Source organism: Capronia epimyces (assembly GCF_000585565.1).
Source record: "Capronia epimyces CBS 606.96 chromosome Unknown aczIQ-supercont1.4, whole genome shotgun sequence".
Classification (NCBI taxonomy): Eukaryota; Fungi; Ascomycota; class Eurotiomycetes; order Chaetothyriales; family Herpotrichiellaceae; genus Capronia; species Capronia epimyces.
Window position 1 is genome coordinate 2133686 of NW_006912907.1, and position 24752 is coordinate 2158437.

At 55.5% G+C, this 24752-nt stretch overlaps 9 protein-coding genes across 9 annotated transcripts; 5 read left to right on the plus strand and 4 right to left on the minus strand.

Moving 5' to 3' along the window:
* Positions 1-1419: 1419 nt before the first annotated feature.
* On the minus strand, positions 1420-3250 carry A1O3_05390 (serine/threonine protein kinase; the record flags this gene model as incomplete). Its single annotated transcript, XM_007735515.1, has 2 exons — positions 1420-2638; positions 2691-3250. The coding sequence occupies 2 exons, from the start codon at positions 3248-3250 to the stop codon at positions 1420-1422; spliced, it is 1779 nt and encodes a 592-aa protein (XP_007733705.1).
* Positions 3251-4629: 1379 nt separating this feature from the next.
* Positions 4630-5549, plus strand: A1O3_05391 (acetyltransferase; the record flags this gene model as incomplete). The annotated part of the gene is made up of 3 exons (XM_007735516.1): positions 4630-4805; positions 4915-5311; positions 5406-5549. 3 exons carry the CDS (start codon positions 4630-4632, stop codon positions 5547-5549), a joined length of 717 nt encoding a protein of 238 aa, XP_007733706.1.
* Positions 5550-7450: 1901 nt separating this feature from the next.
* A1O3_05393 (uncharacterized protein) lies at positions 7451-9483 on the minus strand (the record flags this gene model as incomplete). Its single annotated transcript, XM_007735517.1, has 8 exons — positions 7451-7497; positions 7520-8148; positions 8225-8281; positions 8347-8405; positions 8494-8570; positions 8712-8891; positions 9015-9130; positions 9248-9483. The coding sequence occupies 8 exons, from the start codon at positions 9481-9483 to the stop codon at positions 7451-7453; spliced, it is 1401 nt and encodes a 466-aa protein (XP_007733707.1).
* A 977-nt stretch (positions 9484-10460) lies between these two features.
* On the minus strand, positions 10461-11379 carry A1O3_05394 (uncharacterized protein; the record flags this gene model as incomplete). The annotated part of the gene is made up of 3 exons (XM_007735518.1): positions 10461-10589; positions 10719-10817; positions 10939-11379. The coding sequence occupies 3 exons, from the start codon at positions 11377-11379 to the stop codon at positions 10461-10463; spliced, it is 669 nt and encodes a 222-aa protein (XP_007733708.1).
* An 831-nt stretch (positions 11380-12210) lies between these two features.
* On the plus strand, positions 12211-13857 carry A1O3_05395 (uncharacterized protein; the record flags this gene model as incomplete). Its single annotated transcript, XM_007735519.1, has 4 exons — positions 12211-12622; positions 12809-12974; positions 13197-13627; positions 13739-13857. 4 exons carry the CDS (start codon positions 12211-12213, stop codon positions 13855-13857), a joined length of 1128 nt encoding a protein of 375 aa, XP_007733709.1.
* A 730-nt stretch (positions 13858-14587) lies between these two features.
* A1O3_05396 (uncharacterized protein) lies at positions 14588-16236 on the minus strand (the record flags this gene model as incomplete). The annotated part of the gene is made up of 3 exons (XM_007735520.1): positions 14588-15740; positions 15825-15957; positions 16032-16236. 3 exons carry the CDS (start codon positions 16234-16236, stop codon positions 14588-14590), a joined length of 1491 nt encoding a protein of 496 aa, XP_007733710.1.
* Positions 16237-16965: 729 nt separating this feature from the next.
* A1O3_05397 (homogentisate 1,2-dioxygenase) lies at positions 16966-18732 on the plus strand (the record flags this gene model as incomplete). Its single annotated transcript, XM_007735521.1, has 4 exons — positions 16966-18181; positions 18246-18317; positions 18386-18457; positions 18515-18732. 4 exons carry the CDS (start codon positions 16966-16968, stop codon positions 18730-18732), a joined length of 1578 nt encoding a protein of 525 aa, XP_007733711.1.
* Positions 18733-19480: 748 nt separating this feature from the next.
* Positions 19481-21156, plus strand: A1O3_05398 (NCS1 family nucleobase:cation symporter-1; the record flags this gene model as incomplete). Its single annotated transcript, XM_007735522.1, has 3 exons — positions 19481-19722; positions 19829-19996; positions 20061-21156. The coding sequence occupies 3 exons, from the start codon at positions 19481-19483 to the stop codon at positions 21154-21156; spliced, it is 1506 nt and encodes a 501-aa protein (XP_007733712.1).
* A 736-nt stretch (positions 21157-21892) lies between these two features.
* Positions 21893-24567, plus strand: A1O3_05399 (uncharacterized protein; the record flags this gene model as incomplete). Its single annotated transcript, XM_007735523.1, has 2 exons — positions 21893-21981; positions 22044-24567. The coding sequence occupies 2 exons, from the start codon at positions 21893-21895 to the stop codon at positions 24565-24567; spliced, it is 2613 nt and encodes an 870-aa protein (XP_007733713.1).
* Positions 24568-24752: the final 185 nt, after the last annotated feature.

The following is a 24752-nucleotide window of genomic DNA, read 5'->3' on the forward strand; positions in this document are numbered from 1 at the left end:
ATTGTCCTGTCTCAACACAAAACTGTCGTGTCAAGAATGGCCCAGACTCGACTGCCACAGCGTCAATGTCCGGTAGCACGATTGCGTGTTTGCCAGTGCAGTGGGCAACCTCGCATTTCTCGACCAGTCTGGAGCTCTTGGCCTAATTAGGTGGACTGTCGGATCAGGTAATATTGACGGCTGTCAGTATTTCGCACCCATGCTAAGCTAGAATAGGTTATAATTTAACTTACATACTACTCCTATTATAGTGCCTATAACCGCCCCTACAACCACCACTATAACCACACCTATAACCACACCTATAACTATACCTACCACCACCCCTACAACCACCCCTATAACTACACCTACCACCACCCCTATAACCACCCCTATAACCGCCCCTATAACTAAGCCTATAACTACACCACTTATTTATAGGGCGAGGACGGCTAGGTAGGTACGTAAGTCTCGCGGTAACGGGCTACTAACACGTGAGTATACGCGTGCTCGCGTGATCTAGCTTTAGGAGTAGTTATAGGCGTCTTTATAGGCGTGGTTATAGGCTTAGTTATAAGTCTTACTAGTAAGCTTTCGTAATAAGATTTAAGAGCTAAACCCTTTTAGTAAATAATCTCAGGAAAGAGGAGCCGATTATATAAGCAATTATCTAAATATAGTTAGCGTGGGTGCGAAATAAGCACCCATGGGTGCGAAATACACACAGCCTAATTGACGGACTCGGAGACGGTGAGGACAGCCGGTGGTCACTGGTCACTGGTCACTGGTCACTGGTCACTGGAGATTCAGGTTTAGCGTGTAGTGCACGGAGGATGGTGTGATAACAGGTACCAGGTCCGGAGTAGTCATGAGAAATAGTAAGAGTAATTCACTCGTAGAGCTGCAAGGAGAACTGTTGAGCTTGGGCCATGACACGCGAGCCGAAGATGTACGGATAATGTACTCGGTATGGAGGACGACATCCTAGGAGGTACCTACCTTAGGTACCTTGGGTAGCTGTGACACCGTAGCTATTATTGTTACATACATCAGGTAGAGGATTCATTCGTCATCATCGGGCATCAATGTTAGGTGAATGTACCACATCTATTATTATGGTTTGTACAGTACCTTGTGGCATAGGTGCGGACCACATAGCTCATCTTATTTGGTTCATTCGTTCGCCATCCTTGAAATCTTGCTTGTTGCCGCTAAAAGTACTCTGTAAATACTCGCTGGTGATCACCGCGCCGCCCCAAATCCATACCAACGCAATCTTGGATTGCAAAACCCAATGGTGCCGATTTTAATCAAGAAAGCCTCTTTGGCTAATCCAGTCCTGCTCTCCGAACGACTTGTCCTCGACCATGGTCGTGGCCGTGGCCGTGGTCGTGACTCCACCCAGGTTGAGCCATCATCTTAGTCCTTCAGGTTCAACTACCGCACATGCGTCTCCTGGTCACTTGCCTCCATCCCGGCCAAAACCCCTGCCCCGATGATGCCGCCGTCTCGTGATTCTCGCAGAAACACACTCTTACCACCATCCTGTGGCCCAGCTCTCATCACAAGTCGGTCGATGAATCGTTGACACTGTTCTTTGAAGTTGGGGTAATGTTGAATGATCCCGCCAGTGTACGCAATCACCAGTTCTTCCGGCCCGGACTTCCAAGCCGTGGCACCCGGGGCAGGCGACAGCCCATCTCGGGCTTCGTGCGCGAGAGCGGCAAAGTTTGGCTTGGGCGAGGCCGGCTTACTGTCCGCTGTCATGACCGCATCCGGAAGCGAGGCTGGACTGCCGGGTTCGGTCAAGGCGATCTCGCCCACCATGGCCAGCAGTCCCACCGTTGCGGCGGCAATCAGTCCTGCAGAGCGTACCTGCACAAGATGTGCAATCTTGCGCAGCGCCCCTGCCGAGTGCGGCGTCCAGCCCCAGTTCGAAGACTCGGGGGGCGGGATGCGACGCTTCAACTCGCCCGCCAATTCCGAATCCGACCGCGCCCGTGCCACCACGGCGCTGACGAACGTGGTCGTGAAACTGTAGCTGTGGACAATCGTGGCAGGCAGTGCAGCGGGTGACACGGGCGGTTTCTGCGCTGTGGTCATGTAGTCGACAAAAATGATGCGGACAAGCTCGCCGATGTACCTGCCTCCAGTCATGTATTCCAGGGGTTGAAATCCTGGTCGGGCACATGCTGCATCTAGTTGACGATCCCAGTCCGTTGTGACCGCTTGCAAAGGGCCGCATGCCCCCGCTATTGTGATCTCGGTGTTGACGACTGTCTCGGTGGCATCAGGTTTCTTCTTTCGGATGGACTCGCTCTTGGCCTCGCCCAACTTCGAAAATGGCATGGGAATCGTGGCGTTACAGCCAGTGCCGACAATAATTCCGGCTGCGACCCGCGAATTGGGCAGTGACTTGACCGTGTAAGCCAGCGAGGCCAGAGTAGCAATGGTATCGTTCGTGATGGCGGCAATCTTCAACCGCGGCAGTGGACCAAGTCTCCTTCTCTTCGCTCGAGGCGAGGAACTTGTGGGGGACTGCCGTCGAGTGTGGCGTGCGTATCCCTGCAGCAGCGTGGAACCTAGGTCGAGATCGGAGCTGATGGTGAAGCCTTTGCCCATCGGCATCAACGTCGCAGATGAGAGCTCAGTTTGTCTAAAAGAACATGTCAGTGAGATCAGACAGGCTGGATGGGGAGAAAGCCTACATCATGGGGAAGCTGAATGTGATACCCATCGGCAGCTCTTCTGGAACGGGGACTTTGCCCATATCCGAAGTGAGCCGATCGCTCACGACTTCGGCGACACAATCGCCAACCCAGGCAAAAAGATCTTCGGTCTTGTCCATCTTCAGGTGCTCCCCAATGGGCCACGCCTTCTCCAGCGTCCGGCGGACTCGAGGGCGCTGCGCGTTCCTGATGGTCTCACGTGACCGCTCCGCGCCGTTGGCGGTGGGGAGGCGTTCATCGCTGGCAGCGTCGCCCAGCAGTTCGATAAAGGCGACACGCAGATTGGTGCCGCCGACATCGATGGCGAGGAACTGGCCAGTTTCCCGACCCGACGGCAGTTTAGTGACGGGGGTGGGCAGAAACTGCTCTTCAGAGTGCACGGCTAGCTCTTCGTACACCTTGGAGAACTGATAGGCCAGATTGTGGACCACTGAGTCATCGATAACCAACGGCTGCAGGAAGGTGTCGAGTTCTTGCTCGAGGTCATCGGGCGGCGGACTGCCATTGCTGGCTGATTGAATTGAGGCCAGCTCGGACATGACAGTCCAAGTCAAGGTTGGAGGGTGTTTGGATTCGAGGGTTGAAGGCTGGAAAGGTTGCACAGGACAAGGTCTGAGGGGCCAACTCACGTGCAAGGCAGCCGAGTGGGCATCGGAGAGCAGGGAGAGAGGTCAGGGTAGAAAAGACCACGGTCTCTGCTCGGGCGAAAGTGCGTCTCGCGGCGGCGTGGAAAAGATGAGGCCTCGAGCAGCGCAGCTGTCTGTGAATTGACCAGGGCAACAATGATAATAGAATATGCGAAACAGATAGCGGCTTAATCGCAAGAAGACATGTTGTTTCGTTGTTCGCAGCGCAGATGTGACCCTGGGAGTCGGATGTGACGCTGGCACTGGGACGTTGAAGGGGAGAAAAAGGATCAGCCAGCCAGCCAGCCAGCCAGGCTGCCTGTCTGCCTGCCTCAAGCACCAGCACCAGCACCCGCGCCCTGCACGCACCGCACCTATGGAGTACACCTGCACCGGTTCAGCCCCGGGTCAGGGTCTCCCCAGCTCTGAGGGCTCAGGAGGCTAGAGCCAGGGCTCCCTAGGCCAGTGATGGAATGATCATTAATCCCGGCATTGCACAGACCCATGCTGCCGAAGCACTCGGGCGTTCCGGGTAGTAACTAGGCTAGACTGGATAGTGTCCCCGATCTCGAAGGGCCTCAGGAGCCTCCTAAGCCCTTGAGCGCCAACCAGCAGCAGCAGCACCACCACCACCACCCACCCCCCATCCACCTGCTAGTCCGGTCACGGTAACCCGGCCAGTTTGGTGCGATGGGAGGGTCTGCTGCCACATGGCACGCCAGGGCCTAGGAGCCTTTGATGGCCTTTGGGGAGAACTGGGCGAGTCCGAAAGGCCGATTCGGCCTGCGATAACGGCATGGTCGGATCGTGAGTGGATGCATGGACTACATGTAGCTCCCGACTGACTCCTTCAACACGTACGCAGCATGTAGGTCATGCAGTAGTAGTACTCGTAGTCTGCCTTGAGGCCAACCATCTCAGTATCCGTACCAGGGGCTCCGAGCACTGCACACTACACGCGTATCCGTATCCGTATCCTTATCCCATCAGGGCGGTGACCGTATAAGAAATCAGGGAGCACCGCTCTCGACGTATGTATTGTACCTAATCCTCGTTAACCCTACTGAGGTACCTAAGTAGAATACTGCTACTCTATCTATAGTATGGACAATGCGAGACACTGCCACCTATCCGTACCTTAGGTACTCGTAACTCCGTACAGTTATTACTATCGCGGAAGAAGCCACGCTGGTCGCCAAGCCTCCAGATTGCCTAGGCAGGCTTTCGTACTTGTCCCACGTCGTCGTAATTCTTCTTTTCTTCAATTTCCCTCTTGCTTGATTCTACTAACCATGACAACCCCTCCGCTCTCCGAGAACAAGCTGAATATGGCCCGCGGCGAGCTCTATCACGCCTTCACGCCGGAGCTCGTCGCCGAGCGTACAAGGTGTAAGACGGCTCTGCGCACGTATAATAATGCCGTTGTGGGCGCCACATCGCGGCGGGATAGCGTTCGGCTCTGGAGAGAGTGAGTCCTCTTCAACCGCTGCTCTCTCTGTAGCGGCAGCGGCGGTGGCAGCAGCAGCAATACCCCCATTTAGACCATAACGCCTCAACTTACTACCACCGGACTGCAGATTAGTGGGCGACACCACTCCTCTGCCACCCGAGCTACCTGACGCTGCCGCCGACGAGGCGCAGTTCGACGATGATCCCTGGGTAGAGGGCCCGGTGTTCATGGACTACGGCACGCAGGTCAAGTTGGGCAAGGGCGTGTTCATCAACGCACACTCGACTTGGATCGACACGTGTACTATCCGCGTCGGGGCGCGCACGCTCTTCGGTCCGCACGTCTCGCTGTACAGTGGCACGCATCCGCTCGACCCGGAGATCCGTAACGGTACCAAGGGTCCAGAGTCAGGCCGAGAGATTCACATCGGAGAGGACTGCTGGATCGGTGGGAACGTCACGATCTTGCCGGGGATCACGGTGGGAAGGGGTGCGACGGTAGGGGCTGGGAGCGTGGTCACCAAGGTACGGATATGTGATTGTTGAAAAGCACAAAAAGCACAAGCAGCCCAGAGGGGACTAACATACGACTAACATACGACTAACATACGGGCGGCAGGATGTGCCACCCTTTCACGTGGTCGCGGGCAATCCGGCGCGCATAATACGCAAGATCAAGACGATTCTGGATCCAGAGCAGAGCGTGCTGGAAAGAGATAAGGACACGCAAGGAGCAGAACTGCCCATGGCGGCCATCTCGTAGGAGCTGTCCGGATGCTGGCGTTGCAGAAAACCGTGTTATATGCCAAGCCAAGGCCTAAGGCCCCCCTGTGCACTCAACCGTTACCACGGTATAAACAGTACTAGACTGCAGATACCGGCTATAAGGCAGAATCAGATAGATGATCCAAATAAGATTCTTGTCGTACCCAACCATGACATTTCAGGCTGGGATGAGAACTTACCTACTACTCCGTACAGCTTGTGACTTCAGACTGCCAGACCTACCACCACATAGACCTACCATACTAGAACCTGCCCGACTCGCCTAGCGCACCTCCGCACGGATCATTCACCAGATGTGCGGAGGATTTCTACAAAAAGACTTTACAAGTTGTGTACGAGTAAAGAAATCTAGGTAGACAAACACAGTTACAGTTGGCAAAAGATTTCTCTTCTCCCCCAGGTGGTTGGACAAACACAGTTGGCAAAAACCCGGGTGTTGGACAACATAATTATTGGCAAAAGATTTTTCTTCTCCCCTGGATGGGCTCGAACCATCAGCCTCAAGATCTATGTAAACACCAAGATAGGGCAAAGTGATGGGTGTGCTTAACAGTCTTACGCGCTAGCCATTGCGCCACAGGGGACCAGTAAAGTAACCAAGGGCAGTTGCCCATGGATGACTCGTGTTCGATTGTGACCACTGACCAGTAACCCAGGGAGTTCGCCATGGATGACTCGTGTTGGATTGTGATTGTTGAGGTACAATTGACAAAAATAAAATATAATTGACATATAAAATTGTTATTTTCTTTTCTCCACTGGTGCCACTATATCATTTGGCTTACATAAAAGTGTGAACCCAGCCCAGCTAAGATATGTGATAATCTTGAGTCCTTAGGCTCGTATCAGAGCCTGACATGGTTGGTCCATGGTTCGATGGTGTTGTCTCAGAGTCGGTGGGACTGGACTCTTATCCGTTACTCGGAGCCGCTGGCTCCATCATTACCATCACCATCATTCCCTGCTGAGTCGATGAAAAAGCTTCAAGCTGAAACACTTTTCCGCAACACCGCAGACCTCGTCAAATCCATGCAGAGCAATTAGGCTGGCCGGGGCCGTCATGGTCATGGAGCAAGTTTCGTCTTCGGGATCGAGAGGATGAGAGCATATGGGAACGGCTCGAGGACGCTTGGTTTGTGGGTGACCCATACTAGCATCGATACGGCTCATGTCGATTCTGAGACGTGAGAAGGTCTTGATGTGATTTTGACTTTGCTAAGTTTGCGCGATGCGTCATGTTCAAGCCATGCTCCTGAAGGGGTTCAAGTTGAAGGGCTTAGGCTTCGCCTTTGGGGCCTTATCCCACAGATATATATATATGGCAATGAAGCTGCAAGCAACGATATCACGTCGTCACAGGCACAGGCGTGACCCGGCGCAACTTTCGCCATCGCGGTCCAAACCGCATCTCTAACAAAATCAAAGGCAGGAGTAGCAGGCAGATGAGGCCCAAGACGACATAGGTCCATCCTTGACCGAGGCGGGCGGTCGACTTATCGATCAGCGATACAAGCACAGCTGCCAAGGAACACCTCACGAGGTTGGTCTGTTGTCACAATCACATGTCAGCATCAGGATCAGCATCTCCAGCAAGCATGGCATAGGTATCCAAGCATATAAGCATATGGCATAGCATAGCATATAATCATAGGTATAGGTATCAAACATACACAGGCTATGACTCCCGAACTCCTCCCCGGAACGATGTCGATCATCAAGGTCATGGTGGTGTTCAGAATCGAGATTGACGTATAGCCCACTATTGGAATCGCGGTATTAGTCTAGTCCCTTCCAACGGTGTTCATAGTATGGACGAGGCCATGCTGTTCATAGCACGAACAAGGCCATGCTGTTCATAGTCCGGCGAGACCATGCTGTTCATAGCACGGACCATGCATACATGGCCTGGTTGTATGGGATATGGACTGAACCACACATGCCACTTACAGATGATTTGGAGCACTAGAGGACCCGCGATGGACACTTTATGCTGTAGACACCATCCCCAGGCCAGAACACAAGCCACGAAGATCAACAAGAACACGGGCATTGTCCTCAGTCTGGCCATTTCAATGGGAAAGTCGTCGTTGTCGTTGTCGTTGCCGTTTTCGTTGTCGTTTTCGTTTTTAGTCGAGGCAGAAGCAACTCCAGCTCCCTGCTCACGTTCACGATCACGATCGCGTGTCCACGTTTGCCGGATTCTTCGATATTCCCGGTCCAACATTTGGCCGGTGAGGGTCGAGCCCAGAATCATGCCTCCTCCGGTTGCAAGGTAGCACAAGCCGATGGACGTGTCGGACAGGTAGGGGTAGATATCTGCAAAGGTGGTGGAAATGGTGGCTGTGACGGTGTAGTTTACCGCATACACGATGCCGGTGTAGGACAGGGTTAGGAGGATATCTTTGTACAAGAACAGCTTCAGCGGGTTCACCGACGGACGATGAGCTTTGAAGTTCGGCAACGAGTCGGGTTCGATGGTCCCCTGATGGACCACCGGTATCAAGGGACGATAGATGGCATTGGGAGGAGCGACACTGCCATTCCCCACCAAGGCTCTCATGGTTTCTGGTAGAAAACTGGGGGGGAGGGGTGTCAGCCATTGGGGTCTCGGAACTGTCATTTCACAGGACAGGTAGGGGGCTGTTCTCTTACCAGGCCATGAGGACAAAGCAAGCAGCAGCAAAAGCAGCCAGAAACCAGAAGATCGATCTATGGGTACCCCTGAGTGTCAGCAAACACGGTCTCCGTATCATCTTGGGGGCATGTGTCTCTACCTCCAGCCCAAGTGGTCGGACAAAGCACCTCCCAAAGCCGGGCCAATGCACGGAGCAAGCTACATAAGCCAGTCAGCAAAGGTGAGGGAGGACAAGGATAAGAATGGCGAGAGGACAAGGATAAAAGTAGCGATTATGTCACCTCACCATTGGCCCTAGATTGAACATTCCGAAATATCCTCCTCTCTCCTCAGGGGTTGATATGTCTCCAATGACTCCGGAGCCTGGTTGAACAAATGGTTACTGTTGCTGTCATGAGATAAAAGGGGATGGGAATTGGGATTCGACGATTTGACGGCAATAGCCAGATCCAGCAGCACCAGCACCAGCAGCACTAGTAGCAGCTGAACGGGAAGAAGACCTACCCAGAGCAATGGTACTTGCACATCCTCCAGCCTGCAAGGCACGGAGTAAGAGGAAGAGCCAGAAGGCAGAAGGTGGAGTCAAGGCCAGGCCTATACATGACGCCACCAGGATAGTAAGACAGATCAAAAACATTGGTCTGCGCCCCAGGCGGTCGGAGAGCGGTCCCCAGAGCATGGGAGCTTTTGAGGAAAAACATGTCAGCATCGGTATCAACGTCGGCATCAGCATCAGCATAGATGTCATCCGGGGATGAAATCAATCTCAATCTCAATCGCAAGAGGTGAGAAATGTTCCAAACATACATATGCCCTGCATGACCAGATAAATAGTCACTGTCAAATTGATCGACTCGACAGAAACGTCAAACACCGTGGCCAGCGTGGGCATGGCCGGGAAGTATATGTTTGCGGGTAACGGGCTATTTTGCGTGTCAGTCAATGTCCATGTCCATGTCTATATCAATGTCCCTGTCCCTGTCCATGCCAGCCCCCCACTGGCACTGGCACTGGCAGACCAGGTCGGCTCGGAGTCGTACCTGAAGAAGCCAGCCAAGGCAACCATGGCGACCAGGAACCATTTCGCTTTCCTTCCATAGATGCTGTATGGTTCCAGACGGGCATTGTCGAGTCCGGGTCCAGCACCAGAGGCGACAGTTCCAGGTTCAAGATCGGGTCCAACACCAGAGGCAAGTCCAGTTCCAGGTTCAAGATCAGGTCCAACTGCAGACGAGTCGATTACCGCCTGCTTCTCCTTCTCCTCGTTCGGAGGCATTGGATTATGACTGAGCGCCAAATCGATATCGTATGTCTTGACACGTTGGATTATGACTGAGCGCCCAACGGGTATGGATATGGATATGGATATCGTATGTCTTTGTCTTGACACGTGCGACGGACGGCAACCATATTGCACGGAACGGAATCCGATTCCTGTATTGACTGCCCAACTAAAACATTGAACAGAATATGTTTTCCAAACCTTGGCTTGCGAGTCATTCAGCGTAGGGCCTGTTAACAAGCAGAGCCACTATGTACGTATCACGATGTGATGAGCACTTTTTTCTTCTCGGGGCCTAAGCCCTCAGGGGTCTCGTCTCCCTAGGGAGTGGGTCTCCCAATCCATCTGCCACATCTTCCTCCCCTCCACTTCCGGCAGGCAAGAAAATTGGAGATTGGAGATACTGTACGGATACTCCGTATACATTTACGGGAGGTGGGACGGTATCTGCCAATAGTCCTCCGCACATGGATAACTTGAAGGCGACAGTAGCAGTGTCTATCACATGGTGAGATCTCCCGAGAGGTGAGCAATTAAATTCCATCCTTTTATCAGAACTGACCGCCTTATGTCCACGTCGACTATGGCCTATCTTTCATTAGAACTGACTGCCTTATGTCCACCCCGACTCTTGCTTATCACAAGGTACCAGGATACGTTACGTAGCTCAGCTAGAAATATCTTGGATGAAATGAGAAGTAGAACCTCTCTGATAGAGCATGGGTGGAAAGCTTTGTCGCTATGCTATGCAGAATGCTGTAGCAGGAACATAAGGACAGAACTAGTCTTGCCGAGCACCAGCGGCAATATTGACGTCCCATGACTCTTGAGCGGTCAACCACTCTTCTCAGAGCCGACAGTCCGGCTCACACGCAATGATAATGAATGGGTCATTCACAGCAACATCCAATCCCAGGCCAGCAGACAGTCAGTGACTACTATTCGCTTTGCCGGCCTTTTCATGCTTTGCATCACCAGCCTGATTTCAGGTGATCGATGGCATCGGACTCGTCCACCACGTCGGCATACTTTGCATCCAAGTCGAAGAGATTGGCCTGTTGGATCTCAGGCGTCCGATCACCACACGCCTGGCCCACGACCTGGGGATCCGGGATCTCGTCAGCACTCACGCCCACAGTAATCCAGCGCAAAAGCAAACTTGACCAAGGAAGTAATCCAGAGCAACAGCAAACTTGACCAATGGACAGGGACAGGGACAGAGAACCTACCATCGGTCTGAAGCCATGCTGCATGGCGTCGAGAGTAGTAGCACGCACACATCCAGACGTGCTCACGCCGCAAATCACTAGTGTGTCGACGTTTAAGAGCTGCCAGGGGGCGATGAGAGGTCAGTGACGCCAATCGCGAAGGGACAAGTTGGGGATCGTTGTCGACACACAAGCTCGACTTGATGATGGATTGGGCTCTGAAGAGAAGATTCGAATTTACCTGAAGTTCCGAAAGCAAGCACGTCCCGAAGAAGGCACTGGGGTATTTCTTCACCACCACGACGTCGTCCTCAGCCGGCTCCAGTCCTTCGAGATAATCGGCCAACCCCCTCGGGTCGCCTTTCAACCACACATTGAGCGCCTTGGCTTTTTTCCAGTAGAGCCCGGCATCCGCCATGTCCGGTCTGGAATATTCGACTTGGGTCCAGATGACGGGGACATTGCCTGCTCGCGCGGCTGCCACGAGTCGCCGCATCGATTCGGGCGACGCTGCGCCCGCTGGGTTGGACAGCAGCGACAAGGGCGATCCTTCGGTCCAGTATGCCTTGCACACGTCGATCAAGACCAGAGCCGGTCGCTGGCCCCATTTCATCCGGTTGGCAAAGCCTGACTGACTGTACGAGTCTGACGCTGGATGAGTGATTGTGGTCGAAGTTGACATGGTGGTGTGGTATGGTATGCACCTGTAAATTAGTATACTGCAGCCTCGTATAGTCTTGGGTGTGGTGTATATTAGTATCCTACAGCCTCGTATAGTCTTGGGTGTGGTGTGTGGTGTAGTGGGTAGCGGTCGACGTTGACTTTCGACCGACTCAAGCTTGAAACAGATGAGGCCAAGGCTGTAGGATTTGGTCCTCTTCCTTTTCCCATTGAAGTTGTTGGGTTAGGGTTAACACTGGCCCCCCTCTCCCTACTGAAACTGGGTGGCGCCCATTGGCGTCAGTTCAGTCGCTGTGGGTGCTTGATGAAGCAAGCGATTAGATGGTATCGGCCGGCAAAAGGTCAAATTCAAGGCTAAGACCAAGACTACCGCACTGCCGGGTGAGGGGAGAAGGGCCCGATCGTCAATCTCCGTTACTACAGTAGGCAATCAGAACCCACTCTGTACTGCTGTGGTCTTGCCGCCGGCAATGCTGAGCGGACAGTAACTCTCCGGATACGGAGTGGATACTCGAGTGATAAGCCGTGCCATGCCGGCAACTCCGGCAAGATGTCATATCAATCTAGATTCTGGATTCTGGATTCTGGATTCTGGATTCTGGATTCTGTCGACCAGTATGGGTTGATGGATATTGTATACGTCTGGGGCGATTCCGAGTTAGGGCTGACTGGAGGTTGAAGTTAGGGTTATCAATGCATTTATGCTGTTAGTTTCAATTCCATAGCGTCCTAAAGACGTTCTTTCTCCTGTAGACCCAGACCCCGACCCCGACCCCGTGTCACGATTCCATAAAGGTTGATTTCCTGATATTCCGGCCCAGAGAGTGACAAGATGAGAGAAGACAATACAGCCAGACTCACCCTCAGCGACGCGGAGCTCAGCAACACGATCTACCAACCGCTCCACCCGGACGTCCGACCCCATCTCGACCCGGAATATGTCGCCTTTCACGACCGGTACCTGCAATACGTCGAGCCTGACGACGTGCGACCGTGGGATTCGGTCGGCACTCGCCAGCGCGTGCCCTTCCCACCGGGCACGTCAGCTCCCGTGCCAGTGAGAGCAGTCAAGGACATCGAGCTGGCGAACTGTACGGTGCGTGCGTTCTGGCCGTCAGAGTCAGACGAGGGACGAAGACGAAGACCGGTCGCCGGATGGCCGGTGCTGGTGTGGTATCACGGCGGCGGCTGGGCTATTGGAGGCATCCAGAGTGAGAATGATTTTTGCACGAGGATGTGTAGCGGTAGGTACAGTACAAGACCAACAAGATGAGGCTGCCTTGCCAACTTGAACCTACTGTACACGAGTCAAGTCTGATGGTAGCCCTCTGTTCTGGTGTCTGTGTCTGTGTCTGTGTCTGTGTCTGTTTCTGTTTCTGGTTTCTTCTCTGTCTCACTTTCTAACTCATGCATGTGTTGCCTTGCCACAGATGCGAATTGTGTCGTCGTCACCGTCGGATACCGTCTCGCCCCGGAACATCCGTATCCCGCCGCAGTGGATGATGCGCTGGAGGCACTGGTGTGGGTGAACAGCGAGCAGGGCCGGCGGGAACTGGATATCGACAATACTCGCATCGCGATAGGAGGCACGTCGGCGTAAGTACCAGTCTGTACCTTAGTTCACCTCCCTTACCTTACTTACTCACCTCACCTCCCTCACTCACCTTCCCATTGCCTACGGGTACGGGTACAGGTACGGATACTTGAGCTGTAGCATCCCTGTACTTTACCTGTGGCATCCCTTGAGACTTGACCTATGTCATCCCCTATTTTCCTCAGACCAAGGCTAACAGCGTCGGTCGGCGTGCACCACTGCAGCGGCGGCAACCTCTCCCTAGCGACGAGTCTCAAAGCATCTCTTCTCCAACCGCCCATCCGGCCCATCTTCCAGCTCCTCGTCGTCCCCGTCATCGACAACACCGCCACCACCGCCACCATCTGGGCCTCGCGCCCGCATGCGCCGTGGCTGACCCCGGCCCGCATGACCTGGTACCGCTCCATGTACCTGACCAACTCCTCGGACGCGACGAACTGGGACGCGTCGCCGAACCTCGCGCCGCCCGAACTGCTGCGCAACTTGCCGCCGACGTGGATGGGAGTCGCGGAGCAGGACGTGTTGGCGCCCGAGGCGTTGCGGTTTGCAGACCAGGTGAGGGCGGTGCGTGGCAGTGGCAGTAACAGTGGTAGTGGCCTCGATGTTGAGGTTGAGCTTTACCCCGGCATGACGCATACTATCTTGGCCATGAATGGTGAGTTTCTTGGTGTTTCTCATACAATGCCATATCATATTGATATGCATGGCCGTCTTTCTCCCTGTGGCATATCGTTCCGCTACTGATCTGACGCACCCGATTTCGCAGGCATCCTATCCAAAGGAAAGAAATTGGTCAACGATGCGGGACAAGTGTTGCAAAAGGCATTCACGCGCGATACGGCAATGACATCCGAACCGTCCTCCGCGACTCAAACACCTAGCTAAGGTATCTACCTACCTAAGGTACCTTCGTAGGTAGGTCTCTCGATCTCCAGGAAATACTCAAACGTTGGACAAGGCTTAGCTAGGTCTCGTGGCGAAAGCTAAGATAGGTACTCGGCCGCCAATGCTGTATGTACTAGTACTCGGCCACCAATACCGTATATACCAGTACTCGGTCGTCAATACGATAAATACTAGTACTCGGATCTACTGCCTGTCATAGGGTTGAAATGTTCCATGTTGGCTGTCAAATGGGTATGGGGGGAGCCCAGACTATATAGTGTACATGTATGCTTACAGTATACCAGCCTTCGGGTTAAAGAACAAGGCTGGGAATGCCTAAGTCAGTGCCTACCTTAAGTTTGACACCGACACTGCTACTGTCGGATTTAGAATAGAATCCAAGAAAACACAGCCGACGCTCTCGAGTCGCGAGGGTTCCGGTTCCTGAACGAGGGGCTTAATGATTTCTCGAGGACTCCGGTTCACGAACGAGGAGCTTGATGATTTCTCGAGAATATATGATTATGGATAATGCTTTGAATTGAATCGATTCTCTACTCTCAAATGGTCACACCGACTGCAGAAGTAACTGTCTAGCCTCCTCCGAACGAGGGGTCATGATACAATCAAAATGCTCTGGTTTACTGCGACGACAGCACAAGACACTATGTCAGCAAGCAGACTCCTATCTCTCTGTCTATGAAGTTAGGGCTGGGGAAAGGGGAGGAACTCACTTGGAAAGACCATTGGTGAATTTCACATTTGGTAGGATATCCTTCCCGTCCGGACCGACAGGACACTTCATATCCATGGTGGCCAGCAGCGTGGCCATCATAATATACACGCCGGCAGTGGCGAGATACTGTCCCGGACAGACGCGGCGCCCGAAGCCGAAGGGGCCCTCGGGAAGAGGCTCGCCCCTCCCGCCCTGGTCCGGGGGGAGATATCGGTCCGGGTTGAAGTCGTCGGGGTCGCTGTAATACCTCTCGTCGTGGGTCATGGCGTACGCGTTGGCATAGACGACGCTGCCCTTGGGGATCAACATGCCCTTGTAGGTGTCGTGGTTCAGGGTGGCGTGGGGCACGCCGACCGGCGACAGCGGACACCAGCGCGTGGTCTCTTGGATGATCTTCTCGAGGTACGGCAGCTTGTCGCGGTCGTCGAAGCTCGGCAGCCGATCGCGACCGACCACGGCGTCGAGTTCCGCCTGCGCCTTCTTCTGCACCGCCGGCCGAAGCAGCATGTTCATGATGCACACCACGATCGTCGACCAGGTGGTGTTCCCGCCCGCGATGGAGATGGCGCCCGCCGCGCCCTTGAGGTCGGCAATGCTGGCCTCGTTGGCCTGGCCCGACTCCTCGTTCCGCATGTACCGCTCCAGATGGGTGCGCATGAACGACGGCCGGACGGCGCGTCCGTCGCGGATCTCCGGCTCGGTCGAGTCCCACGGCGCGTCGTGCAGGCGCTGGATGTACGCCTTGGACTGACGCGCGTGTTCCAGCGGGCCGAGACGACTGCTCAGCAGCCAGCCGGGCAGGAAGCGCAGCACGGGGAAGAAATCCACAAACGACGCTGCCGGGACGCCGCCGTTGCCCGTGGCCTCTTCGGCGTCGATCGCCATCCGCACATACGGGTCGTCCGCGCTGCTGATGCCCAGTCCAAACCCGATCCGTAGCACCACCGCCGTCGAGTACTTTCGCAACAGATATTCCCAGTCTCCTGGCTGGGAGAGGATCTCGAGAGCGGCCTTGCGCGCCTCTTGCTCCTGGATCGGTCGGTACGGCTTGCAGGCCGACGGGGTGAAGGAACTCTGGAGCAGCTTGCGGTGCAGTTTGAACTTCGGGCCCCATCGTAGGAAGGTCAAGGTGATGCCCCACCCCATTCTGCAAGGCTCGCAATGTTAGCTTCCCAATTGCCCGCAATCACTCAAGCCAGGTGTGGTCGTCGGCAGTGGTAGTCAGACTTACACTTCAAAGAGAACGAATCGGGGTCGGTCAGCGTAATTCTGGCCCCTCTTGTCGAGCAGATCGTGCGCGGCTTCAATACTGTTCAGGATGATGATCGATCGTCCCAGGACGTTCAGGTGCAAAACATCCGACTCTAACAACAGAAGCTGGTCAGTGGTTGGTCCACTAACTGCGAGGTACGAAGAGGACCGGTCAGAAGTGTCATACTGTACTGTTTGCCCCATTCTGTGTATTGGTATTCCGGGTGGTCTGCTGGGATGATTCGAAGATGCCCAATGAGCGGTTCTCCCGGCGGTCCTGGCGGGAGACACAACTTCTCGTTCTTCCTTTTGACAAGGGTCGATAAGAGAGAGGCCACCACGAACAGCAGACCGGCCCCGACGACCAGCCGTAGAGCTAACGAGACTGCCATTATGATCTTGTGTCTCGTGTCCTTGCCGATGAGAAGACAGGTATCACTTGGACGAGGAGGGAGGTTGAACTTCGGCTCTGTAGGGTAGGGGGACGAGCAAGCCACTGCAACAGACTTTATTGTTCGGTACGGCCACAGGCAAGGCTGACAACAACGAATGAAAAAGGCTCAATTAGCACAAGATCAGATCGAGATTGAAATCGAGGACACGACGGTGGAGTCATTGCCGGAGTCGGTCAGAGGCCCAGAGGACGGGGACTTGATGGGCAGGATGATGAGACGATAACAAGGAACAAAATGATGAAGGGTGAGGGCGATAGTGGTGATGGAGGTGGCGGTGGTGGTGGTGATGCGCTGCCGCTGATGGGGTTGCAGTGCCGTGTCAGTGTCAGTGTCACTTTGCCGGACCCGCGCGTCACTAGTGTTTCTCGCCCGGCCGGCAACTCTTGCCTGTAGGCTGGATTGGATCTCTCTGGCCGGGATGGTCAATCGTCAATCGTCAATCGTCAATCCCATGGACCTGGGCCGTGGAGCGGAACTCAAAGACGATGGCTCGATTGCAAGGGGGAATTGGAGACTGAGACTGAACCTCTCTCACACACGGTCGCATCGTCAACGCCACCGACACGTTCCATTTAACCCACGCCTCGCAGCCTTCATCAGAGCTGCATACAGCATACAACACCTCCCACTTCCTCTCCGGTACAGACACTGCAAGTGCGTGTAAACATGATCTCAGCGCCCTCTCCCTCTCCCTCTCCGCCATTTGGCGCCACAGCCCGATGCGCATACTCGACCACGCCGTCGGCCGAGGATCCCTACGCATACCAGGTGGGCTTTGGCAACAGGTTCGCGACCGAGGCGATTCCGGGAGTGCTGCCCCAGGCCAGAAACACTCCTCAGAGGTGCAAATATGACCTCTTCTCCGAACAGCTCAACGGTACCCCGTTTGTGTCGGCGCGGGCGTCTCAGCTCCATGCCTGGTTCTACCGCATCCGACCATCCGTCGCCCATCGACCGTTGAAGAAGCTCTGTCACCGACATGACATCCAAGCCTGTTTCTCCGCATCCAGCCACACGTCAACGTCACAGTTCCTGCCGCAGGATCAGTCGTGGGACGCATTTCCCCTGCCAGACGATGGCGAGTCAGTCGACTTTGTGCAGGGCATCAAGACCATCGGCGGCCATGGGGATCCGGTGCTGAAAGAGGGTCTGGCCGTGCACGTCTACACGGCTAACCAGTCGATGGACCGGACGGCCTTCTGCAACAACGACGGCGACTTGCTGATTCTGCCTCAGCAGGGCCGCCTCGACATCCAAACCGAATTCGGTCACATGATGGTGCGGCCCGGCGAACTGGCCGTGATCCAGGCAGGCATCCGATTCAAGGTCCGATTACCTGACGGCCCGGTGCGCGGATACATGCAAGAAATCTTCGGCAGTCACTACGAGCTCCCGGAACTGGGACCGATTGGATCCAATGGCATGGCTCTCCCGCGCGATTTCGAGCATCCGCTGGCCAGCTTCGACGTGGATGTGGATAAGACGGCGCCGTGGACGGTGCAGTGCAAACTCGCCGGCCAACTGTTCGAGTACGAGCAGGAACACACGCCGTTCGACGTGGTGGCGTGGCACGGCAACTACGTGCCCTACAAATACGCGTTGGACAAGTTTGTCAACGCGGCCACGGTGGACAAGGAACAGAGTGATCCGTCCATCTACTGTGTGCTGATGGCGCGGTCCAAGACGGTCGGGGTTGCCCTCTCCGAGTTTCTCGTCTTCACGCCCAAATGGAGTGTGACGACCAACACCTTCCGCCCGCCCTACTATCATCGAAACGTGGCCACCGAACTGATGGGCATGATCTCCGGCGTTTGGTCTGGGTCGGTCACCACGTTGGTGCCGGGTGGGTTGACGTACGAGCCTAGTTTCATGCCGCATGGAGGTGAGTGTCGCCCTTAGAGGTAGTCTTGACTCCTTGATATCATATACTAACTGCTAGGTGACAGAATCTTATGAGCGATGGCGAGAAGCCACGACCGCCGACCTCCAGCCGCAGCGGGTCAATGAAGACGCAATGGGTAAGACCATCTATCTATCTTTATGTGTGACATGCAGTGTGATATAACTAACCATCAATCTTTACCAGCATTCATGTTCCATATATCCGGGCATATCTCGTTGACGGACTATGCTCTGCAAAGAACGGGGGTTCTCCACGGTACGTGTATCTAATGCATCGATCGGAGAATAAATACTGACCTTCTGCCTTCTGTAGATTTGCACCCGACATTCTGGGACGGGTTTGAAGGTGGTTTTGTCAAGCATCTGGATCAAGTGAACAAGGACCTTGCCGCAGCCGGGCTGCCTCCGTTGGCGGAAGATTCGGCCAGGACCCGGACCTGGAGCAGGACCAAGGCAATCCAGGCAATGGCTGTCCCGGTCAATGGACATGGAGCGGGACATGTGCAGCCGCATACGCATACTGCGACATGACAACATCTAGCATTAGCAACACGCAGTACCTTGCACCTGCCGTGTACACCGTCACAGTGACTCTACCTCCGTTCAGCCTTGGCCAGATTCTTCTGTACTACAACTTGCTATCAAGATGACGCCCATCTCCGCCCACTCAAATAGGAAGGAAATCCAGACTCCAGACCATGGGAATTCTATCTGCTGTGGGTCCCGCCTTGCCGGCCACACCGAGTTTTACCATTGATTATTATTGATTGATTTTTCTCGCCACCGATATCAACATGGGTATCGATATGGGCATCGATATCGATATCATCACCACCACTACTCCGTCCTGCTATCACGGAAAGCTGCCAGCCGCCATCCTCCCGGCAGGCAGTGCTTGTTATCTTCTTATCCTCATCTCAGAGAGCAGAGATACAGTAAGCGCCGTCACTATCGACGTAGCACGGAGAACATAGGCCTGCCAAGAGGCTGGATTGGGTTGAGTCACTGGCTGCCTTGACCTTGATATTGGGACTCATTTCGCCCTTGCGGCCGCCATGGATGGCTCTGGCTCTTGAGATCTATCGACACTGCGCCCTCGGTTCTGTTCTGTTCGAAGGACGAGCCAGTCCACTCACTACATATAATAGATACATTTCCTACAAGTACACACCTCCCCGGCCCTGACTACAACTACATCCCGCGCTGCCAGCCCAGCATCCAACCCAACCGAGCCAACTCTCTAATCTCAACATATCTTCGCTCCTTTCCTGAGAGCAGCATGGAGAAAGACACCGACATGGAAAAGGCACCTTCTAGTCCGGTGGTGCAGGACATTGCAGAGGCACAGACCGAAGCATACCAGACTCCTGGCTTCACGCGCAAACATCCCTTCCTCCAGCGCCTTGCATCATGGGGCGTCGAACTGCACGGCGTCACGCCCGTACCGGTGGAAGACAGGACCAGCACCCGCTACATCAATATCTTCTTTGTCTGGTTCACCATGAGCATCAATCTCCTGCCGTCAGTATCCTCATTCCTCTCCATCTTTCCTCTCCCGGGGAGTTTCTCTCTGCTCTTTGCGCGGTCATGGTTAGGGTTAGGGTTAGGTTACTGACTTCTTCCACAGCATCGTCACCGGCATGGTGGGAACCCTGGGGTTCGGAATGAGTCTGCGAGACACCTCGCTGCTCATCCTCTTCTTCAGTCTCTTCTGCACCATCTTCCCGGCCTACTTCTGTACCCTGGGCGCACGAACTGGCCTGCGCCAAATGCTTCACGCCCGCTACACGTTTGGGTGAGTGTTCTCCGTCTCTCCCTCTCTGTGTGTGTCTCTGTCTCCCGCTGACCATCACTCCCAGCTACTACCTCGTCTCGATCGTTGTACTCCTCAACCTGGCCACCATCGGCGGTTTTGGCGTGATTGATGCTGTGGTGGGCGGGTCGACCCTGTCGGCGGTCTCGAACGGCAACGTTAACGACACGGTGGGCATTGTCATCATCACGATCCTGGCGTTGCTGGTCTCGTTTGCCGGATACAAGGCCCTGCATCAGTACGAACGCTACGCCTGGCTGCCGGCTCTGATTGCCATCATCATCGCCACCGGCTGCGGCGGCAAACATCTATCCCACCAGGTCGAGACCGAGCCTCCGGCGGCGTCGCTGATCATCTCCTTTGGAGGCGTCATCGCCGGCTACATGATCCCGTGGGCGGCCATGGCGTCCGACTTCGCCGTCTACTGCCACCCCAGCGTCTCGACAGCCCGCATCTTCTGGTATTCCTACGCGGGGCTCCTGGTGCCCAGTGTGCTGCTGATGATCCTCGGCGCCGCCATCGGAGGCGCGGCGCCCAACGTGCCGTCATGGAGCGACGGCTACGACCGCTACTCGGCCGGCGGGGTGCTCGAGGCCATGCTCAAGCCGGCGGGCGGGTTCGGCAAATTCGTCGCCGTCATCCTGGCCTTTTCGCTGCTCGGCAACATCGCCGCGACCATGTACTCGGTCACGTTGAACTGCCAGCTCCTGATCCCCGTGCTGGTGCGCGTGCCCCGCGCCGCCTTTGCCGTGCTGTACACGGCCGTGTGCATCCCGCTGTCCATCTACGCGGCCAAGAACTTCTTCGACAGCCTGGAGAACTTCATCTACGTTATTGCCTACTGGTCGGCCGATTTCGTCGCCGTCGTTAGCATCGAGCATTTTGTCTTCCGCCGCGCCGACTGCGCCACCTACGACCTGGCCATCTGGGATGTGCCGCGCAAACTGCCGTCGGGCATCGCCGCCATGGCTGCCTGTGCTCTTTCGTTTGCCCTGATTGTGCCGTGTATGGGCCAGGTGTGGTACACGGGGCCTCTGGCCGAGAAGGCGGGCGACATTGGGTTTGAAGTCGGCTTGTGTTTGAGTGCGGTTTTGTATCTGCCGTTCCGATGGGCCGAGATTCGATATCGGAAGCAGTTGTAGGGGTATTGTACCTATTGTACTCTTATTGTCGGAGGCCACTAAATAGATGGACACTTAGACCGGATCGGCTGGGTATATGACTGAATTGTCAGAGTATTGCCTGAATTCGAACGCCTACTTGGTAGATTGTCTTTCTCTCTTTCTCTCGCATACCTAGGTACTAGTACAGAGTACACTTACAAGAAATAGCGATGGCAATGGTGCACTAGACTGGATCTGTCAGCGGTATTTGACCTGTCTGGTGCCATGGGAATATTACACATAGGGTTAGGGTTAGGGTTAGGGTTAATGGGCCTTAGGTGGGTGGATCTTCCGGGTGCCTGCCTGTCTAGGTGCCTGTCACTGGCAAATGGGACCGGGTCTATTTCTTTCGTACTGCGCAGTTTTGTTCCTCATGATTACCTAGTATCGATCTAGACCAAGTCATCTCTGCTGCCGCTGCCGGCAATGTGATATATTGGTATTGATGCTGATCCTGGCCCAGACATGGCCTCCCTCTCGTCACACTCGCCCTCGGCATCCGACCACACTGTACCTTTACCCTTGACCTCCCCCACCGCCGACTTCAACTTGAACCGGCCGAAACCACCACGACGCCGGGCCCCGGTGGCCTGTCGACGCTGCCGGCGGCTGCGCATCAAATGCCGGCACGAAGGAAGTCGAGCGCCGTGCCTGACGTGCCAGGAGAGCCGGCATGAGCACGACTGCATCTTCCCGCAGCGAGGCGAGCCGGACTATGATCGAGCATTTCGACAAGATCGCCGACGACGAGATCTGGCGGTGGCGGTACCTGGAAGAGATTTGCTACCAGGATCCGTACAACGCGTACGGCAACCACAGCCACGGCCACAGCAACAGCAACAGCAACAGCCTCAGCGCTCTCCCAGCTCAGAATATGCCTCACAGTCACACTCGCTGTCTCAATCACAGGCATACCCACTCTCACACTCTCACTCACATGCAGCACCGGCGCCGGCGCCGGCACCGCTGAGCAATGCCCGACCCCAAAGAACATCAACGGCATCGGCATCGGCAGCAAGAGAACCTCACTCTCCCCCTCTCCCCAGACCATCCATACCTGGCGACAGCGACAGCGACCCACCTCCTCGGCCAAGCGTACTTCAAGTTGACGACACCATCAGAACCAGAACCAGAACCAGTATTCCCGCCGCGGTCGGGAGGCCGCCACCACCTCCCGCCGGCGCGGCGTCCACCAACTTGAACCGCGACTGGGAGCTCCTCCCGCCGATCGACGAGGTCATCGAAGGCTGCAAGGTGTTCACGACGTCGTATTTCCAACTGGGCTTCATCCCCAAAGCCAACTTCTTCGAGCGGCTCAGCCACAGCCAGGACCGCCACTCGATCAGCGTCTTCCTCCTGCTCAGCATCCTCAGCATCTCGGCGCGCTTCACGCCGCGCCTGGTGCAACGCTACGGACGCGGCAGCACTGCCCCCGTCACCGACGTCTTTCTCGAACGAGCCGCCTCCATGGTCCCCGACCAAATGTACCGGCCGAGCCTGGACGCCATCCAGGCGTTTTTCCTGCTGAGCCTGGCCGAATGGGGCCGCGGCGACGGCGACCCTCAACATCAACATCAACATCGCCACCGGAGCGCCATCCACATGGGCATCGCGGTGCGCATGGCCGGGATGCTGCATCTGCATCGCGAAGAGACGTATCAGTATCACTGTCTCGAGAGTACTACTGCCGGTGTCGTTTCCAGTGCCGGTGCCACCGCCGACCAGGTTGTCAATGCCGAAATGGCCCGTCGCACGTTCTGGATGCTGGAGAACCACGACAACCTGCACTCGGGCCACAACTCGCCCGTGTGCTTCCCCCTGGGCGACATCACCACTCTGCTGCCGTGCGACGAGCAGGACTTTGCCTTTGGCGTCGTCCCGGCCGAACGCGCCGCCTTGATGGGCACTCCGCCCGCCATCCAGGACCCGCGCCTCACTCGGTCGCCGTCGAGATCGCTGTTCGCCAGTCTGATCCAGTCGCATAATCTCTGGGGGCAGGTGGCGCGCCGGGTGGCTGGTCATGGTAATGGCAGTGACAATGGCAATGGCAACGGCAACGGCAATGGCAATGAAACCTCGACATCGATGTCGGCTTCGACTTCGACTTCTGTTACTGCTCCCTATTACAATGACACCAATACCAATATCACCACCACCACTACTATTGCCAGCCCAGGTCTGCGTCTGGATCTGGACAAGACACACCCGCACACCAGAGAACAAGATTACCTCCGGCTTTCTACCAGTCTGCATACCTTCGAACGGAATCTGCCGCCCCGCCACACCTGGTCGGTGTGGAATCTCCGCGGCTTCAAGGCCCAGGGGCTGGATCTGGCCTATCTGTCCGTGGTCATGATGATCAAGTTGAGCAATATCGTTCTTCGTCGAAGCTATCTACAAGGACTAGGGTTGGTGGCCGACCACGACCACAACCACGACCAAGGACACTCCCAAGGGCACTCCCAAAGGCACTCCCAAGGAAACTCCCAAGGACAAGAACACAACAGCAGTGCCGGTGCCGGCGCCGGTACCGCCGCAGCCAGACCATCTGCAGATACAACTGTAGAAGCTCAAATCACGGCCGAAATGTTCGAGAACATGATCACCCTGCACGAACAGATCGAGGCCTTCTTCTCCCTGAGCTCGCCAGACCAAGGCTTCCCGGCCTTCATCGTCTTTTGCATCTATATCTGCGGCTCGCTCGCGAACCACCTATTGCAACGCCCACGTCCGCTGGACATTCCCGCTCCCGGCCCAGGTCCTGACCCTGATCTCGACCGCGCCCGTGCCCGCACCATCCTCGAAAAGTCCACCGCCGAACTAGACCGTCTGCAGGACGCCTGGCCCATGGCGAGATGCTGGAGCGACGCTCTCAATAAAGCCCGCCAGCTCAGCAGGCACAGGGCGGCCGGCCCACGCCCTTCTACTCCACCGCCAGTGGCTGGTGATGACATCGAGGCGACCACAACCACGACCGGTAGAGCATCCGGTGCTATCCACCAGTCTTCTTCGCATTTCGCCCAGCCTGTCGGTCTCGGTGTGTCAGAAAGACCTGGATTTGGATCTGGATTTGTTGGCAGTGGCAGTAACGGCGGCCGTGACCATAACCACCACCACCCCCATCATCATCACCACCAGCGTCGGCTTTCTTCTCTAGTTGTCCAGGCCCAGCCGGAACTGGACCCTCGACCTCAACCTCGGGAAGATCCAGATCCTTCCGTCAACAACGTTTATGTCTCCGCCTCCGCTTCCATGGATGATCTGGCCTATGGTCTGGCCTCGACCTCGGGACCGGATCCGTGGGCCGACATGTTCACGAGCGCAGGCTTGACCAACGACAACTTCGATTCCGAGCTTGCTTTCTACCTGTGGCCGGGGCTGGAGGCGTGATATTCCGAAAAAGAGGACCCTTTCTTGTCATGTCAAATGACGGGTTGATGCAGTCCTCTCCTGCCGAGCATGCGGACTGAATTGTGGACTGGACAGACGGTACAGAGCACTCCAGATGACAGAGCACTCCAGATGACAGAGCACTCCAGATGACAGAGCACTCCAGATGACAGAGCACTCCAGAT